Consider the following 19,159-nt stretch of genomic DNA (forward strand, 5'->3'; position numbering starts at 1 on the left):
AGCCCTTGAGACGGGCAAGTTCTGGAATGCTGTCGACATACAGCCTGAAGTCTTGAGTCTGGACGCTGTTCGACACGCCACACATGCACAAGCCTCACGAGCCAATAGACACCCTTACCGACCTCCCAAAAAGGGAAGCAAAATTGTAAAAGAGCTGGTGGCTGCAGCCCTCTCTTGCGGCCGCCGGCTTTGCAGTCTTTGCAGTACAACAAGCTCCGGTGCCCTTTTCCAGCCCCATGCACCCTGAGAGCCTGGCCAGGGACAAGGGATCCCAACCTCGAAGATCGCTTCCGAGTTAGATCGCATGTGATAGCCAGACCTTATTGGTACTGCCGCGCTTTTCACGCCTAATGATGCAATAGTGAATACGCCAAGCACCCTGGCTATTGCTCAGTGGAAGATGACCGAGATGCTCAGCGGAGGACTAGAAAAGTGGGCTGCTCTGCGGCGTTATTGTGGTTCAAGGGTCTACCGAGCAAGATGAAGCAAGACATCCGGCTTACCAGTGGGCGCCTTTTCAACATGTTGCAAGATGACAACACGAGAAAATGATAAGAAGAAGACGCTTTGACGACGTTGTATCGGATTGGGTACGGAAAAGACAATGTCCGTGGAATTGGCGGCCCGGGTACGGTAGTACGAAGCGTTTAGAAGCATGGATAATCAGCAATGCAACTCAACCACCATCGTCCGCATAGCCGATTTAGGCCCGATCTCAACGGTCGACCATGGTGTGCTGCTACTACCAGATTGGACAAAGGGCTTGATAATCGGTGCATGTCAAGGGATAATGAGGCAACCTTTATCATCCAACTACTGCCAGGCTAACACCCAATATAGGTAGCCTCCGTTTGTCCTACATGGCATGAGCAGAAGTCCCGTCCATAAACAGGATTCATTGTGATATCAATATTACTGATATGCTCACTGACCTTTTGCGAGCTGAATATCGAAAGAACTGACTACAGGACGAGCTACAAAGATTCTTTTGATCAAAAGAGCGCGCAACGGCCCAATATACTGAAATGGCATGTGAGAATGTCTCGACGCCCTCCCCAGAATACATAACACAGACCGGTATACCCATAAGGGATAGTTTATAAAGCTTCGGTGGATCTAAAGGCGAAAGAGCACGCCCTCCTCGTATGGAGCGTAGTATGATATGCGCATGGATCGGGACGGGTCAATGACTACGTCTGCCATTGAGCGCATTGATGCTACATCCTGTCATAGTTTCGTGTCAATGCACTTTGAGTGTCTTTTCACAATCTATCCAAAGCAAATACGCATTTGCCTGGTTGCCCATACTTGCCCTGTACATGGGGAGAGGTGTGCCTTTCCAGCAGCATACGGCGATCCCTTCCGGGGTACCGTATCGTATATTGCACCAGACTCACAGGCCTCGTATTTCTTTTTTATATGTTATACCCACGTGAAAATCTGAAAATCTGCAAGTAGCCAATAATGGAGCTGCAGAATGACGTGCTTCTGGTTCCTGGGTAGGTTGCATTGGCTGCTGCTTCGAGGCAACTCCGTGTGTTGCATTTGAGATCCATGGCGGTCTTCTCGGCCCGCGCACACTTTGCACTGGGACCAAATATAGCATCTTTATTATTAGATAATCGACTATTCTGTGTATGGTGTGTATATATGAATGGCGATGATGGTAACGAGCGTCTACCCTATAATTATGGTGACTTTGACCTCGATTCAGATGATCAGATAATACTTCCTATCCTCACGTCAAAAGCGGTATTCAATATTAATTCTACGTTGCTTTGTGCAAGACACTATCATTTCTGTAGATAAAAATAGACATCTTTAGCTCTTATACGAGGTTTACTGCCTGGACTATAAAACCAACGCAACGTGATGTGATTCACAGCTTTCTTGCCGAGTTATCCAGAGTTCGTATTTAGCAGAGAACTTATGACGTTGCCGAATTGTAAAAATGATAGAACCCTTGCTTCTATGTTTGGATGGCACTTTTGATTCTGCCTTGTTGTGGATGAACACTCCCACGTAGCCCCAACTACCCCCAACAATCCAAAACTACCTTGGCTTTGTTCCCCCATCCAGGTTTTTTCTTTCTTCTAGGTATTCAGCTCATAATTGCTCATTGGGCATCAAAAGCATACGTGAATATGCATCAATGACAGCTTATGCTGTCAATATTACATGTTATGTGACCCGACTTTCTCCTTGGGCTGTCCACCTCGGACGCACAGGACAACATCCTAAATATTATTGACCAATACGCATCTCCGAGTGTCACATTTGCCACTGGAATGCCATTTAAGACTATTCATGTTCAATATACCTATGATTTGCCCAAATTTAGGCAATACAGACCGCACTTTTGGGGATTGGAACGCAACCAACACAGCAACAGGTTGCGGTATACGATTCTTAGTGCTAATAGCGAAAGGAGCTCTGATGGAAGTGTTGGCCCTGTTTTAGCCTTGTATATTGGCAATTTTGCCCACATTGCTCATTTATATGTCTTGTCAATTTCTCCAATGACCTGCCTTCTTTGGAAAATATACGCGCGTGTGTGAACTCGTCTCTCGCCTCTCTCGCGATGCTTTTGGCGAGCTGAGAAGTTACTATGAGGGGAGACAAATAAGCTACGTGTATTAATAAGTAGAAGAACTTGGTATTTTTATTCAGAACATTTGGGCAATTTAGTATAATAAATAGTCTCTCCAAAGAGAGCTCGCCCATTTCGACTCATATAAATTTTGATTATATGTAGAATACACGTTTCTGAAGAAGTAGCTGAGGGTCCGCATATATTGCGGTACGCGGTGGCATTGTCTTCCGTAAGACCGAATACAATTTCGCTGGTATAGCTACTAGTAATTAATAAGTAGTCCCTGCCACTTTTCTTTTCTTTTCCAAAACTACAGGGTTTCTATCAATGTCCGCTGTGAAATGAAGTATTTATGCGTATTGTGGTACCATCTAGGGATCTTTTCAGTGTCAAATCCAATGATGACAAGCTGTCCAGAAGATACATGTGCAATTGCAACCACAGATTCTGAGACAGCGCGCACTATCTGCCTCCTCCCTCGATATTTTGCCGGTAGCCATAGTAAATTCTCTCCATTGAATGTGATCCAAGAAGCATCAACACCTTGATCATCGTTGCGATAACCAAGCTTATCATAGGACCATAGCTGGGACTGGTTAACACCAGTTGCATCTTCACCTAATGCTGTAGAGTCTCCGAACTTGATTCGACCAAGATTGGTTCGCAATCCCGAATTGTTATTAAGTTCAAAGAATAGGTGTGTAACCTGCAGCCCAACATTAATGCTCTGCAGACAAGCACCAGTGTCGGCATTCCAGATCAGGATTGTATTTGGCTCTTGTGAATATCTTGATTCTAGGATCACCGATTCGGTTGAAAAAGTTGCTAGGAGCGTCGAGTCGAATGAAAAAACAAGTATCTGAGCTCTAACGCCATGCAATCGCTTCGACTCGCGACCTGTTTCAAGACTCCATATCCTAATTTCCACGTCTTTAGAACTTATAACCGCAGCAACTTTCGTGTTAGACAAGGCAAAACAGCAAACATTTCCCCGTGACCCAAACTTTTGGGCCGGTAAGTTCAATCCAACTTGCCAAACAAAAAGCTCTGTTTCCTTGTCCGAGGCATATGCTATTCGAGATGCGTCTGAGGAAAAGCATAGGGTCGTTGGATCGTAGGAGTTATAGGGCACAGCGGATTTGACTTCTCGCATACATTCACCTGTATTCATTTTCCAAATCCGCAGAGATCCGTCATCAAGGATGCCTGCAGCCAGCGTAAAGTCTGCTGAGAAACAGGCTGCACAAACTTGATATGGTTGTGAACCTAGCCCACTCAGGTCCTGTACGGATTGGCGTCCATCAGGATGCCAAATCTCAGCCGCGCCGTCTTTGATCACTACCAAGGCTGAGTCATGTGTGAAGGTAGGCTTGTTTTGCAGGTTGCGCCCGTTGACTTTTTCAACACAAACGCCTGAATCAACACGCAAAATCTCCCAGACGTCGTTGTATCCGCCTGCTCCCAGCATTATGAGTGACGAATCGGGTGAGACTGCAACAGCGCTAATATACTCGTATGTCCCTTCATCAATTTCCGGCGATGTGTATCTGCTAACGCTGTAGACACGCAGTGTCCCGTCACCTGATGATGAGACGAGGAACGTAGAGTCATGTGAAAATGAAAGCGACGAAATGCTGTCTGTATGATCATTGGCCATCTATATGCACTTGCCAGTGTCTGTCGACCAGATTCCGAATTTCGCTCTAAACGAAATTGCCAGGAGTGCTGCATCGTGGGAGAAGGCGAGATTCTTCACCCAGAGCCAATTAATACCCAAGGAAAATTTTCGATGAAATCCCAAAGACCCCTTGCCAACGCGACGGATTTCTATGTCGTTATTTAACGCTAAAGCTATCAGGGAGGAGTCGGGTGAAAATGCTGCAGTCGAACAGTCCTGCATTTCGGTCGCTTTTCCGCCACGGACCGGCCAAATACTTGTAAACGGGTTCCAGAGTGTATGAGAAGATGCAGCAATGTAAGCGGAATCTGGGGAAAAGTAAATATGTTCCAAGTTGTATAAATCGGTCTCGATGCTCTTTACGAAGTCGTCAGGGGGTAGAATTGACCGGATTTCGATTCTCGTGCTAAAGGCTACTGCGACGAGTTTGCAGTCGTGAGAAATGGCCGCCACAAATCCAAGTTCATTGTCATATTCACCATCTGCCGTGCTGTCCACTTTCATGACTGTCTTGCGGGTCCACGTATCCGTCTCCCACGTTTCAACTGTGAAGTCTGACAAGACCAAATAAAATAGTTTGGAGTCGCGTGAGAACGCAATTTCAATAGCATAGGTGTCAATTTCATGAATACAAGTTCCAGTGTGGCTTCGCCAGATTAAAACTTTATCCCAACCGCGCGACGCGATGAGCGACGAGTCTGGTGATAAGACGGCTTGATTTATGTTTTCTCTGTGGCCTTCTAAGGTCTGGATGCACAAATCCCAGTCCATCGGGACAGTAGGTTGATGTTTTATCCGCTTGGGAACTGCCTCCTCTTCGAAGCATCGTCGAAACTCGCACCTTTTCGGCGCAAAAATCAGGGCGGAAGAGTATATCTGCAGTGGCGCTACGTCCATAATATATTGATAAGCACCTATGAATCGTTTGGTATCGCGCAGGAGACCGAATGCTTCATTGTTTTCCTTCAGGTTAGGACATAAGTTAGCGGCTTTCATGTAATGCTGGTAGAGGCCACATACATCAACCATGGCTGCGAGACTATCCACCATAGCTCTGCTCTCAGCAATGCAGCCCAGTAGACTGAGTGCCTCAAGCCAGTGAATCAGGTGCTTGGCCAGAAAGCGATGGGTTTCATCACCAACGCGTATGTGGCCCCGGCTCTCTTTTAAGTGGAAGACCCAGTGCAGACATGCGTACCGAACATGTGGAGGTAAGTGATTGTCGATTGCGCCCTGGTCAATGTTGGACCTTAGTTTCCCCGGGTGATTAAGTTCACAGATGTCTTGTTTGAGATTGTCATCCCTCGAAAGCAATGCAATACACTGGCGAGCTAGGTTGGCATGTGTTTCTCGCTCATCTACCAAGAAATCATGAATCTGATCTTGATCACCGGACCCAACCAGGAAATCGCGAAACGACAGATAAAATAGCTTGACCGGGCTGTCAGAGTCTTTGGGGATATTCAGAACAGAGTTCAAACCCGAGAGCCGGAAATTGACATCCCCTGGGTCCATTTGAAGTAATTCTGAGAGTGATGTGATTGATAAAGGCGCTTCAAGAAGCACAATTGTACCAACAACTCGGCGAAATTCTTCAATAATTTGTTCTTTCTCTCCTTTTGAGCGACTTTCTGGCACGGCTCCATTGCGATTAACAAGCAATTGCTCTAGAATGGGAAGGTATGTCCTAGCAAGATGATTCATTTTACCAAGCCGCCGATGATGTTGCAGAAATTCCTGGGCCAACTTCTTAGGGGCGCCGAGATCTTTATCACCAATAAATCGGCACGCAGTTGCCGCCAAAATGAATAGAGGCACCGAGATGTTGACAAGAGCTTTAACAAGGGATTCTGACGGCCAATCTGCGGATAGTGGTAAGTTGGTAAGGTTGTGATTGTCTCTGATCTGCCCTAGTTGGGACTCCAAGAAGACAGCAATGTCCTTTCGGATCTCCTCATCCGCAACTTCATGAAGTGCCTCATAATGAAGAAATTCATGATATTTGCATTCCAGCTTGGCAAACGATGTTCTGAGATGACACTCTGGCCTGCTGGCAACCAAGACTTTGAAGCAAGTAGAAGATAGATTTTCGATGCTCGGTAGAAGTTCAATGATTTTTGCAGCACTAGCCTGATCTTCGCACTCGTCGAGGGCGTCCAGTACGACAACTATGACTGGTGGCAGAGTTCTGCAGCTTTGCAATGGCTCCAATATGAGCTTTTCGAATTGTTTGCTTAGCATTTTATCGCCTATGCTTGGATTATCCTGTAAGGCTTTCTTGACATGCGACGCCATTTCTTTTGGCAAATGCTCGACAAGCTGTTTCACAATGGTGGTGAAAAGAGCGCTTGACTTGTCTCGATCGTTGTCACCCTTCTTGAAGAAGAAACTGGCGGTTACAATGTTCAAACTTGTCAGATGATGGGCAACGGTTCTGCAAATTGTAGATTTGCCGGTGCCTGCCATACCGCAAAGCCAATATATTCGTCGTCCTTCCGGTTCCTGGGCCCATTTTTCAATCTCCCCCAGAATCTTGACGCGAGTGAGAGGATGACATCGGGTCTCGTGTTCATTGGCATGGGAATCGAAAGATGCACCTTGGACCACTGGGAGCTTGGAGAGAATCTCGTCGGATTGGATAGAGTGGATATCCATGATTGCATTGCTTAATATTGTAAGAGGGTGCATAGTAATTTCAGGGCAGATAGATGAAGACCTACACGTTATCAATACTGAGAGCGCTCCCGATATCCTCTCGGGTTTTCCGCAGCTTTTCAATGTCATATGCAATCTTGTGCTTCTGAGATGACCATCGTAACCTGTTCGATATTCGCTTCCGGACGCTGGAACTGTCTCCTAGTTCCTTGTCTAGCTGAAATTTAATACTCTCGAGCTCAGAATAGTTTGCGTCGAGAGCGGGTCGTAGTTCTTGGGATACTTGTAGACGGCCGCTTTGGCTTTCCAGAAGATCCCTGGCTTTTTCCAAAATAGAAAGGTGGACTTTGATTTCCCCGCTGAGGTCTTTCATATCCGACTTGGCGTTCTTGACATCGCTGACATAATGATGCAAAACAGAGGCTGTGCTGATGGAGAGTTTTATGGCATCAACAACGTTTCGTGGATTAGAAATTCCGTCCATTGCGTCGGACAAGAGTTGCTCGTTGGATTCGGATCTCTATCATCTGTCTTCTAACTACTCATTCTGAAACTCAAGAGGTTCCAAATGACGAGAGTATTGTTCATAGAAAGAGGCGGGGAAGCGAGGCTCTCCTGATGCCCAAGATGCTGGGTCGCAGTATAGCCACAGCAGCCTCCTGGCACAGCGAATTCGCCTCTGACTTGGGAACCTATCATAATGCAATGTTACGCGCCGAGTAATAACTTTGGGGCCGTGCAATTGGCTAGAAGGATGCTCGAAGGTGGGTCGGTAAAGCTGCATCATGCACCTTTGGGATTCATCCAGTGACAAGGCTGTGTGCTGATGAAGCAGACGCTGATAGGTACATCGAAGCGAAACTCCACGGTTGCTGGTGGATTTCTGTTGATGATAGTCAGCTTCGTGGTACAGTTGTATGAGCAATTGGTACCTACATGTAATTGATCGTGAAGATTGACGCGCCAGAAGGATTCATGTTGGATGCAGCCCAAGGGCCGATTGGTTGAGATAAAGCACGTGATGGTCATGAATGCATGTGGTTGCCTGCATTTCCCCTCAATGGCCTAAACATTCAGCATTTTTTTCATTCTTATTTTTCTAAAATACATCAATCAGTTGCAAATGGCTTCATCTAAATCTTCCAGAATCGACGATCGAGATTGCATACACCTTCACCCTCAATGTAGCGCTTGCAACGCTGTTTTTTCCCGGGATGATGATCATGTCATTGCACGTATGACCTTCCATCTGTCCTCACCAAGTAGAAATTCTAACATCAACACCAAGTGATTTGCAATGAAAAATCCGTTCGAGGGTATAATGCGTATGCCGGGGGGTTCTACTGCGTGAGGGAGCTGCCAATGCCTAAGGGAGTATGTTTTTCCCATGAAGGATTCAGACATAAAACTTGCAACGCTACCGGTGAAAGCGTAACTGTCCACGTCGATTGCATTCGTTTATTCAGCAAAACATGCAGTGCCAAGGATAAATTTAGAAGGCTCTGGATCGCAGGGACTAGAATGCACCCGTGGCGGGACTCTGGGTCCTTGATGCTCGACCCTGTGCTCTACGCCCCGGCAGATATCATCAGCAGCGTTGCTGGCTCTCATGAGACTTTACTCCCAGAGGTGGCTGGTTTGATTGGTGGCCATCTGCAGCCAAATCACCCTCTGCTGCGATTCTGCAAAGTCATGCAGCTTGCGCGATATCTAAGCTTAGCTGAGCCTGGAGATTCCGTTACCTACCCGCTTTGTGAAGTTCTGTCGTGGTCTCGCGGCACTTTGCCCATCTTGGCTGAAGGCCAAGCCATCAATCGCAGGATGCGGCTTACCATTGATTCTCGTGGGATCAAGAGCATTGACATGGTCTCTGAAAAGTCAGAAGAAAGTGCTGTTATTGGCTCATCACGGTCTTCTCATGCATATATTGTAGGATCAGTGGAAAGCCTATCGGGCGTTGGTATAGAATTCCAGGTCAGTCTTTTCTTCTACGAGTTCCGCATACCTGCTAACCAAGCTCTCTCATCCAGCTCGGAATGAGCCGTCTGCATGTTCCGGCATCTGCAAACATCTCGATCTGGAATATCCCGTCACCACATGTCCTTCCGCCGCCTGCACACTATACATATACATCCTCCGACAAATCTTTACCTGGCCGACTCGTACCTAGACGATTCGCAGCTCTTGATCTGGATCCAAGTAAAACTACTGGAATATCCTTTTTATTGAAAGGGGACAAAGTATCCGCTATTCATGGGCATACCAAACGAGGCTCGCAGGCACTTGAAGCCTTCCAGTATATGCGTAGGTCCTGGAAGCCCGCCATTTGGTTCTATATTCCAATAGCAGCCAATGACAAGGTGATTTCGATTGGTACGGTAAGAGTCAAAAGAGATCTCACTATGCATCCTCGTCATAAAATGCTGCCCATAATAATCGCTTATTCAATCATCGTAAGATCCCTCAGATCCCTACCATAACGGCCTTTATTCTCCGTCAATCTAACAATGATTAGTTGACCATGAAATCTGGGAAATATGTCATCGGACTGCCTTACACTCTGATTTACTCGTACCTGGCAGAATTCGTCGAAACCTTGTATGGAATGCCAGAGTCCGAGGACCGCCACTTGACACTTACTTACTCTATTTCGAACCCCGCTCATGTCACGTTCATTGGAACTGACATGGTAGGAAAGGCTGTTTCTGGCCTCGAACCCCGTCCTCCAGGTGCTTCTCCCGCATTCCATTTTTGCGCGTCTTTAGAACGAGTGGTTTACGCACAAGTCTTTTCGGACCGTGATACTGGGAGGTGTAGCGGCATCTTGCTGGAATATGAAGACGGCATCAAGCGAGCGCTGGGGCAGTGCCGCATTGGCTTTGATGATGTCCAGTGCTACAAGCATCCAACCAAGTTTTGCTACATGCCCATCACATACCCTGGGGCAGAGCCGCTCTGCCTTCCGCGTAAACATGTCCATGCAGCCTTTGACTCTGACGCTGGCCTGTTTGTGGAGCAGGATACTGCAAAATGGAAGATTTGTCCGTTGAAGGGAATTTTGCACTATCTATTCGGTGAAAAAGACACTGAAATAAAAGTTTGTGATGCATAAGGGCCAACCAATTCGATATACGGTATGTTGTCATCTTTCGTCGTAAGTTATGATTCGTCCGGCTAGCTATACATACAGTGCTAATCTTGCCATTTAGCCCACGTTTATCACGTAGCTGGGAATTTCGAAATCCAATGTCTTATAGACTGCATCTGAATACAGTTTACACTCCAAGTTCTGGATCTCTCAATTGCCTATCGCTTGATATCCGGAATCTTACTCCATTGCCCGGGCTAATCCGATATCTGCGACGCACGTTGATAAAGCTCCCCAAAGCATCCAATCATATCGCCCCATTTTCTCCAACCAACTACCCTTTTAGGAAGCCATGGTCCCCGGATCGCATCCGCTGCCCTCCATATCGGTGGACCCTCCGGGACTTGTCACGATTCGAATACCTACGAATGGCCAGCCGGTAATCTTTTACGCGATAACAACGTGCTGGACCGAGACCAGCCGATAGAATCCCCTGTTTGATGCAGATGGGGACAGCATGTAAGATGTCTTACACCGGCGGTCTGAACTCTATGCCATGTCCGGTGTATAATACAGCTGCTGCTGCTGCGGCTGTCAGACCTGCTCGTTCTTCTGTAATACCACTTCAATCTTAAGATACTTGTACATAATAACCACCATCATCTGCTTCTCGAATTACCATCATCTACTAATCATTCCTTTATGCCGTCTATCACAATGGCTCCTAGCGCCACCCTCACAACAACCCTCACATCCCCAATCACATCTTCACACCATGCCCTCACCGAATATGCAGACCCCGACGCCCTCCGCACCGCCTTCACCCTCGCCATGTCCTCCATGTACAAATCCGAAGTCCCCCTCTACGGCGCCCTCATCCACATCGTCAACGCCGTCAACGCATCAACCCGCACCGCCGACCTCGACCCGCGCGTCCTCGCCATGCGCCACGGCAACGTCGCCTCCTCAAGACTAGACATTGAGCGCCACGGCGCAATCAGACTGGGCACTCCGTACGAGCTACGCACCGTGAGCCGCATCTTCGCTGTGATAGGCTTGTACCCCGTTGGATATTACAATCTTGCTGCGGCGGGACTGCCCATGCACGCAACGTGCTTCCGCCCACGCACCACCGCGTCTCTAAAGAAGAACCCCTTTCGGGTCTTCACCTCGTTACTCCGCCCAGAACTCATCCGTGACGAAAAAGCCCGCTCGCTGGCCTTGAAACTGCTCTCCAAGCGCAACATCTTCACCGCAGAGCTCATCACCCTCCTCGATCTCGCCGACAAGCAAAACGGCAGACTCACCATCGACCAAGGCACCCGCTTCGTCCTCCAAGCCATGGAAACATTCCGCTGGCACGGCACCGCCGCCTCTTCCCACGAAGACTACCAGCTTCTTAAAAAGGAACACCAGATCCTCGCAGACATTGCATGTTTCCGCAGCGCGCACATTAACCACCTCACGCCCCGCACACTGGACATTTCCGCCGCGCAGCAAAAGATGAAGTCGCAACGTCTTCAAGTAAAAGACCGGATCGAAGGCCCTCCCGAGAGAAACTGCCCCATTCTTCTCCGGCAGACGAGTTTCCTCGCTATTGAAGAGCCCGTCCAGTTCTTCACCGCGCAGGAATCGCAATCGAGATTCGTGTCTGGCTCGCATAAAGCGCGATTTGGCGAAATTGAAGAGCGCGGCGCAGCGGTGACTCTCGCAGGGAGACAATTATACGACGAGTTATTGAATGAAGCCATGGCAATTGCAGAGTCAACGTCTCAGAAATCCACCCCCGAAGAGCTGGATAGACAAGTTGAAGTTGCATTTCGGAAATACCCCGACGACTGGAAAACACTACGAGCGCAGAAACTCGTCTACTTCACATACAGCGTTGCAAAGAGACGTTCCCCAGAGATCCATGACGACTCATCTTCACTAGAACATCTCATCCAGCAGGGCATCATCGACATTACTCCCATAACATATGAAGATTTCCTGCCCCTGTCGGCCGCAGGCATTTTCCGATCCAATCTCGGGACTCAGACCTCGTCTGCATCTGTTGATGCGCTGTCTAATGAAGCTGGGATGGAGGAAGCGCTGGGGGCGAAACTGAGTAGCTCGGATGAACTGTACAAGACCATGGAGAATGAGAGCATTAGGAAATGTGAAGCTGAGCTGGGGATTCAGATCATTGTGTGAGTATCGCCATGGTTGAAATGGATATAATGACGACGCACCTGTACGATAATGATATAATGATAATACATGTATTATGACAAAAGGTTTATGAAGCCAAATTATTAAAAGCCTATATACTCAAGCCCTATTACCTATTTCATTCCAGCACTTGATATATGCCGACCAAAAATTCACTGCCAAACGTGCATAGCAGATCCCAAACGCCATATGCTTCGAGGGTATATTAATCCCTTCAAGCAAGATGCATATTTAGTCCTCTTCCAGACCATACTGATTGTCCATGTCAGGATCATCTTCATCATATCCACCTTCAAATTCGCCGCCGCCTCCTCCAAATTCCTCGCCCTCGCCAAACTCCTCCGGCTCCTCATATTCTTCTTCATGCTCCTCATGCTCCTCATGCTGCTCATCGCCAGCAACGCTCTCATCTGGAGCCTCGCTTCCCTCTTCATCTGCACCGAAAGCACTGCCCGCCAAACTGGTCTTTCGGCTGGTGGCTGTAGACCCAAGGCCCGCATTTGGCATGTCGAAAATGCTGCGGATAGCATCGTAGTTGATCCTCTTGGACCAAGCTCTGTCCTTGGCCACGCCAATGGCTGCTTCTGCAGCGGAACTGGCAGGGCTTGTCTGGCCCTCTCCCATCCTGGCACGCTTTCTCCTCTTCCGTGTCTGCTTGGGGCGCTCTGCTTCCATCTTTCGTCGAAAGACCTTTTCTTGGTGCTTCCTCAGCCAGTCCTTGTTCTGGTTAACCCAGATAATCTCCTTGATACGTGCCTCTTCAGGAGATAATAAGCAATTGATAACCTCGAGGTCGTCAGCAAATTCATCTTCGGTAACGTCGGCCGCCATGGACACCTCTTTTTGAGGTTGTTGTTGGCGAGCCCAGACGGAATGGATTCGAGCTCGTTGTTCAGCATTCGAGTATGCGAGAGCATGTTCGTAGGTAAGCGGGTCGTTGAAAATCTCCTCAATTACACCTTCAAGGTCCTGTTCATCCTGTTCCCATTCTTCGTTGATGGGAAGCTGGGGCTTGGCACGTTTACCCTTGCCTCCTTTTGAGGCATCTTGATCCGCCGCCTCCTCCTCTTCCAGAGCATCTCCAAATTCTTCAGCGAGGTCTTCAAGGCCCTCCACTTCGTCTTCAGACTCCTTCTTCTGTGGATTGAGACTAATGTTCCCTTGTGCAATCTGCGAAGGTAAAGGAGGGATGATGAACCCATCAGCATCGCGGCGATAGTTGACTTCGGGTGCCTTGGAAAGATCCGCTCCTCCTTCGATATGTCGTCTAACCGGCGCCGGCTCTGTGATGGGCTGCTCGGCATCTTCGACAGTGATGCCACGTTTCCGCTTCCGCAAAGTCTCTTCCGCCCTCTTTCTATATTCATCTGATTTCCGGTAGAATGAGGGAGGATCATGCGAACTCTCCAAAAAGTCTTGTTTTAAGAAATCCTCTACCGACATGCGACTTGATTCCGTGTTGTTGAATTCTTGCAATCGGTTCTGGATGGTGTGATTTGTGACCTTGACGATGTAGACGACTTCGCGAACGGTCCGTCGGAAGTTGTGCATACGTGCAGCCATCAGCAAACAGGCACCGCAAATGCCCGAAGGCCGTCGGCCCATGACCATCCAATCTCTGCTCATCCGCTTGACCAGCCGGACCGCATCCTCAGCGACCTTGGCCGTGTCTTGACGAAACTCCATCTTGGTGGCGAATCGCCAGATGAGATCCTCAGGATATACCGGAATGAGTCCATCAGCTCCAATTGGTACCACTTCATTCAGCTTTTTGAAGATTCGCCCCAGCTTGAACACATTGAGCTGCACCAAATCAGCCAGATCGATGAGCATGACCTTGCAAGGCGGCTCAGCACGGCAAGCAGCATAAAGGCAAACGGCCGCGACACTCGCCAGCGTGCGTCCCTGGATAAAGTTGGCGCCGGATGCGAGCTTGAAGACTTGGGTGCCCGCCGTAACGAGGCTGTCGCTGATGTTGAGCTGTTGAGCGTAGCCCTGCATCAGACCTCGTGCTTCCCGGATGCTCTTTTCTCTGTCCTCGCTTCCACCAACCCTCCGGAAAGCAGGGCCCATGCCCCTGACACCGGCCTGGTCAGCGCCTACAAAGGTTCCCTGCACCATGGCAGCACCAGACGACGTCTCGCCGAACTGCACCTCGGACACAATGTTGCTGTCATCAGCGACACGACCACACGTCTGACAGGTGCCGTCGACGACATTGGGCTTCGGACAGGCCTTGTTGGCGCACTGCTGATGGGCTGGAGTGACGACGCCTGGTCTTTGGGTTGATGAAAGCCGGGCTGCTGCGGCGGCGGCATGGCGGCGTTCCTCACGTTCGCGGAGCGCCCGGACGGGATTTGGTCTGGCAAAGCGAGGTTTTGCAGGGCCGGGGCCTTGACTTGGCCGTTTTGTCGGCGGTGGTGTGAGAAACGACATGCTGAGATTGTGCTATGGCGTTGAAAGTTGCATGTGTGATGGATAGAGCAGATGCGATGAGGATGTAAGTGAGCAGTGAGAACCGATAAGAGAAGAAGAAAATCCAAGCTCAGTCTGTAGCCGCAGTTTGTCGCTCTCTTCTCTGCTGTGAAAAGCTTCTTTGCGGGAAATCTGGTTATCGCTCCGAGCCTTGACTGTATCTCTTTCAAAGACTTGCGGATCTCTTTTGTCTTGAAAGCAACAAAGAAGAGCCAAAAGCGCTTCTCTAATCACAAAGAAAAATTTCGATAAGCGCGACAGCGACGCACGCACTTTACAGCACGCTCTGGTGGGCAGAGGAAAAAATGACGAGGAAGAGGAAAACGGGCGGGGCAGAAACAAACTCGCAGGCTGCCAGTCCTGGTGGACCACCGAATGGCCGAGTGGGGAGTCGCACGAAAAAAAGCAGCTTCACAGCAGAAAAGTTTGTCGCGGCAGTGGGCAGGACAGGCGTCGGGTTCGAATCTGGCTGCTTCAGGAATTTTTTTCGAGGTGCTGCGAGGTCGTGAGACGTGCTGCTGGATGCCTGCGATTTGCACGAGAGACGGCCCCAAGTTGGTTTTGTCGGGAGAAATCTGCGGTGCTTCTTTGCAGACGAAGACGAGAAAAAAAGAACCGCATCGTTCCTCTGGAGGCAAAAGTCTGATTTGCTTTGTTTGAGAGTTTGGGCGGTCCGCCGGCTTAAACTTCGGCTAAACTCCACACTAATGCGTGTTGCTAGGACGCTGCGCCAATATGGCTTTTTCCATCGCCGTATGCGTCACACTCTAATTTTGTTTGTTTTCATCAGCTCTCAGCGTAAATATTTACCCAAACTGTATAGTCTGAGGCTGTGCAGCTCGAGACGAAAATGAAAATCTCAAAATAGAAGTGACCCAAGAATTACCTTGGCATAAGCATCGCAAAATCCATCCCGACACTCCCCGCCGGCTTGTGATTCCTTACCTCCAAGTAGCTTCAATTCCCCCCGCTTTGCAATCCCCATTTCCCCGAACTTATACCAACGGGACCAGCCGATCTGGACACTTTAAGAGCAATACCGGTTAGGTTTTACGGGGTAGAAAAGGCAGCAGCATAGATCGGTGAAATAAGTTGTTTGATATGGTTTGGTCCAGGCATCTCATTAGTAAATTCTCCGTTTCCTTCGTTTTCTGGAAGGGCAGTTGATTCGATGCGTCTCCACCAGCTCTAGTATAAGAACAAGTAGTTCATCTCACTCTTAGTATCAATCTTCATCCATTATTCGTAACAATCATCCATTTATAATTGCCCCATCTAAAGAAATCGTCACAATGGCTACTACTGGGTCCAGCTTCACCTTTTCTTCCCCCGCAAACACCGATGTCTGGAAGAAGCCTCCTTCTCACGACGTCTTCACAGGTAAGCCCCTCCACATCCTATACAAATATCTCGCATCTCCCACCTCACAACAATGACCTGTACAAGTAAATACCAGCAACTAACTCCAGCACAGCTCCCTACCACTCCCTCTCCAAAAACCCCTTTTCCCAATTCCAGTCCGCCTCCCTCACCTTCACCACAACCTACACCCACCAATTCGACCAAGCCGGCCTCATCCTCGTCCTCACAAAACCTTCTTCCCCCTCCGTCGCACGCAAATGGATCAAAACCGGCGTCGAGCTCTTCGACAACCAATCCCGCCTCTCCACCGTCTGCTGCGACAACTGGGCCGACTGGAGCGTCGCCAACGCCTCCTCCGCCGAGGACATCAAGGCAGGGCGCAAGGCCGTCACCATCCTGGTCGAGAGGCTGGATGCCCATGACGGCTCGTGCCTCTGGGTGTATCGCGTGGATGGCGAGACAAAGGTGCCGATGAGGGAGATTTGCTGGCCGTATGGGGAAGATGGCGGGAAGGGCTGGGAGTTGGAGATTGGGGCTCTTGTGGCGAGACCGACGAAGGATACTGAGGATGAGCTGGAGGTGAAGTTTCAGGACTTTCAGGTCAAGTGGGATACAGCCTAAGCTTCATAAGATATTTATAGATCAGTAGCCAATACTTATAAAGACATTCGCATTAACATTCACATTCACATTCACAACAAAAGCAACTGGCACAAAAGCACATGAGGTGCAAAATTGTCTCATTAACCTCAACCCTGACACGGAATCCAAAGTCAGGGAGGACCGCTAGCGACCCTATAGAATTAAGTTTTCTCTTTTTTTTTTTGTTCCATTTGGCCTGCTTCAACGCCCCCAGGGCTATGCAGTGTTTCTCATGTTCTTCGTCAAAAAGAAAAGATGAAGAAAAAAGTTAGAAGAAGAAGAAAAGAAAGGGAAAAAACACAAAAAAGTTTCAGAACCATACGCTCTGGTTTCCAATCTTGTTCCCGAACAAAAAAATCCCTTCTAAAACTTGACCTGTAAAAAAGTGAAAAAGCATGAGAGAGAAAATGCTTTATCCCAGGTGAATGTATTTCTTCCAATTTATCCCATTTCCCAATATTTGCATCCGAAAGAAACAGCAATGCTGAACCATAGAAAGAAGAAACTCAAGAAGGATCCCATTCCGAAAAAAGCCTTCCGGGCTGTCTGTCGCTTTCCACCTCTTTTTTTATCTTTTTTTTTCTGTTCTCTTAATGGTGCAGGATGGTTCTGTAAAAGAAGCCCCTGATCTGAAGACAAGACACCATAAAGGACGCAATGCAGCGCCGTAGAATGAGAAAACAGTTCTTTGAGTTGAGACTTGAAGTAAAGCAAAAGCAATGTGAAAAAAAGCACACACTCCATGCAGTAGCAGTCCGTATACAAGAAAGAAAAAAAAGGAACAGCGATCCCATGTAGATTGACGCCTCCCATAATTTGCACTCATCAGAAAGTCCAGACGGGCTAAAAGAGCAAAAAGACAGCGATCAAATGCAACATGGCGCATAAACCAAAGCTGCCAACCCCTTGCAAGAAAAATGGTGACAATGCTTGCTAGGAATTCTATTGATCCGACGTCTCCGTTTTGAAGCTTTTTTTTTTTCATTTTTTTTTTCTTTAAAAAAAATTCCATCCTTCGCTGCCCCAACGGCACTGCGCTCAGCCGGGCCACCGAAGGCTTCCGCCATTCTCATCATCGTCGCTTCATCATACAGTCTTTGGAGTGCGGCCATTGGTAACATCAATGACGTCGTCCAGATGATTGCACATGGCGACGAACAGGTCAAAGAACAGCTTGCTGCCACCCGCCTCCATCTCGGCCTGCATCGTGCCGCTGCGCTTAAACGTCTTGCGGCAGCGAATGATCAGGGCCAGGTAATGGGCGCGCAGGCGGCTGTCCGAGTCCGGCGTGTTGGCGTAGGCATACTGGGCAGACCGCAGGATCGTGCCGACATCGATGCCGGCCTGCAGCCCCTGCTTGCGGAGGGCCAGACGCTTCAGCTCCTCGAGGCCGTACTTGTCCGCGGCACAGTAGATGACGGTGTCGCGGAGGATCTCGGCCCCAATGCTGGAAAGATAAACGGCGGCCTCGGACGCCGTGCCTGCGTGGCCGCCCCCGATATCAGGGTTTGGCGATGGCTTCTGAGGAGTCCTCATGCGGTCCTCGAGCTCCCACGAGTTGCGGTGCCGGTTGTGCACCAGGCGGGGATAGTAATCGCCCTTGTAGAGATACTCGAGGACGGCAGAAAAGATCTCGGGCTCCTCGTCAGGGAGGGAGATTCTCTTGTTCATGACGTCCAAGGATTCCCGCTTGCACGCCGCCTCGAAAAAGGGCGACTGGCTGAGGACATCCTCGTGCGCGGCAAAGAGCCGTCCCTCGCGGCCAATAGTGAGGGTGACAATCGGTGAGGGAGTAATGTTGACGGGCTGGGCGCGTGCCGCTTCGTGCTCTATGTGAGAGATCTGCAGCTTGGACACCTTCGCCTTGACGTGCTCCTTGGCGGAGGAGCCTCCCGACTTCTTCAGCCGAGCCGCCTTGTCGACGCGGTTCTGGCTCTGGGCCTGGTCCTGCGACCTGAACGCGCGCTTGAACATTTTGGCGGGTATGAACTTGAAGTGGCTAAAGAACGAGGCGTCTTGGTGGAGGTGGTGGCGATGTTGATGCATAAGACAGAAGCGCTCTCACATGTATATCTTGACTAATAAGAGAGCGACGAATAAAGGAGCGAGCGAAGGATGGATGAGAAAAATCTACCTTCTTTTACAAGAAAAAAATGAGTTTAATGAAAAATGAGTGAATGACGCGCAATGAGAAGAAAATAAAATGTCGGGGTCCGGGGCGCGAAAAGACCACCTTCTTATACACTCAAGTAGAAGAAGATGCTCTCTTCGCGAGGAGCTTTGCGACCCTATCTGGCTTGCGTGTGGGGAAAAAGAGGAAAAAGAAAGAAAGGAAGAAAGAGGAGAAACGAACGAACAAGCCCAAGACTCCACTATATGTACCTCCTCCAGACAGGTACCGATTGACCGTGAATCTGACGGCGAGAATTGGTGTCTCAGCCACGGCGGCAGCCCG

The 19,159-nt window shown here is 49.0% G+C and overlaps 7 protein-coding genes across 7 annotated transcripts; 3 read left to right on the plus strand and 4 right to left on the minus strand.

Annotated features, from left to right (window-relative positions):
• Nucleotides 1-2,903: 2,903 nt before the first annotated feature.
• Nucleotides 2,904-4,061, minus strand: TrAtP1_000133 (uncharacterized protein; the record flags this gene model as incomplete). The annotated part of the gene is made up of 1 exon (XM_066110457.1): nt 2,904-4,061. One exon carries the CDS (start codon nt 4,059-4,061, stop codon nt 2,904-2,906), a length of 1,158 nt encoding a protein of 385 aa, XP_065966529.1.
• Nucleotides 4,062-4,250: 189 nt separating this feature from the next.
• Nucleotides 4,251-7,410, minus strand: TrAtP1_000134 (uncharacterized protein; the record flags this gene model as incomplete). Its single annotated transcript, XM_066110458.1, has 3 exons — nt 4,251-5,234; nt 5,292-6,936; nt 6,992-7,410. 3 exons carry the CDS (start codon nt 7,408-7,410, stop codon nt 4,251-4,253), a joined length of 3,048 nt encoding a protein of 1,015 aa, XP_065966530.1.
• Nucleotides 7,411-8,447: 1,037 nt separating this feature from the next.
• TrAtP1_000135 (uncharacterized protein) lies at nt 8,448-8,966 on the plus strand (the record flags this gene model as incomplete). The annotated part of the gene is made up of 1 exon (XM_014091933.2): nt 8,448-8,966. The coding sequence occupies one exon, from the start codon at nt 8,448-8,450 to the stop codon at nt 8,964-8,966; it is 519 nt and encodes a 172-aa protein (XP_013947408.2).
• Nucleotides 8,967-10,731: 1,765 nt separating this feature from the next.
• Nucleotides 10,732-12,207, plus strand: TrAtP1_000136 (uncharacterized protein; the record flags this gene model as incomplete). Its single annotated transcript, XM_014091932.1, has 1 exon — nt 10,732-12,207. The coding sequence occupies one exon, from the start codon at nt 10,732-10,734 to the stop codon at nt 12,205-12,207; it is 1,476 nt and encodes a 491-aa protein (XP_013947407.1).
• Nucleotides 12,208-12,294: 87 nt separating this feature from the next.
• On the minus strand, nt 12,295-15,327 carry TrAtP1_000137 (uncharacterized protein). Its single transcript, XM_014091931.2, has one exon. It carries the CDS (start codon nt 14,659-14,661, stop codon nt 12,457-12,459), a length of 2,205 nt encoding a protein of 734 aa, XP_013947406.1. The 5' UTR covers nt 14,662-15,327; the 3' UTR covers nt 12,295-12,456.
• Nucleotides 15,328-15,992: 665 nt separating this feature from the next.
• Nucleotides 15,993-16,683, plus strand: TrAtP1_000138 (uncharacterized protein; the record flags this gene model as incomplete). Its single annotated transcript, XM_014091930.2, has 2 exons — nt 15,993-16,080; nt 16,175-16,683. The coding sequence occupies 2 exons, from the start codon at nt 15,993-15,995 to the stop codon at nt 16,681-16,683; spliced, it is 597 nt and encodes a 198-aa protein (XP_013947405.1).
• Nucleotides 16,684-17,790: 1,107 nt separating this feature from the next.
• TrAtP1_000139 (uncharacterized protein) lies at nt 17,791-18,750 on the minus strand (the record flags this gene model as incomplete). Its single annotated transcript, XM_066110459.1, has 1 exon — nt 17,791-18,750. One exon carries the CDS (start codon nt 18,748-18,750, stop codon nt 17,791-17,793), a length of 960 nt encoding a protein of 319 aa, XP_065966531.1.
• Nucleotides 18,751-19,159: the final 409 nt, after the last annotated feature.

The sequence above is a fragment of the Trichoderma atroviride genome, chromosome 1 (genome assembly GCF_020647795.1).
Source record: "Trichoderma atroviride chromosome 1, complete sequence".
Taxonomy (NCBI): domain Eukaryota; kingdom Fungi; phylum Ascomycota; class Sordariomycetes; order Hypocreales; family Hypocreaceae; genus Trichoderma; species Trichoderma atroviride.

Excerpts from the sequence above, each read along its gene's own strand:
- TrAtP1_000137 (XM_014091931.2), bottom strand. The coding sequence starts at position 14,661 with ATGTCGTTTCTCACACCACCGCCGACAAAACGGCCAAGTCAAGGCCCC.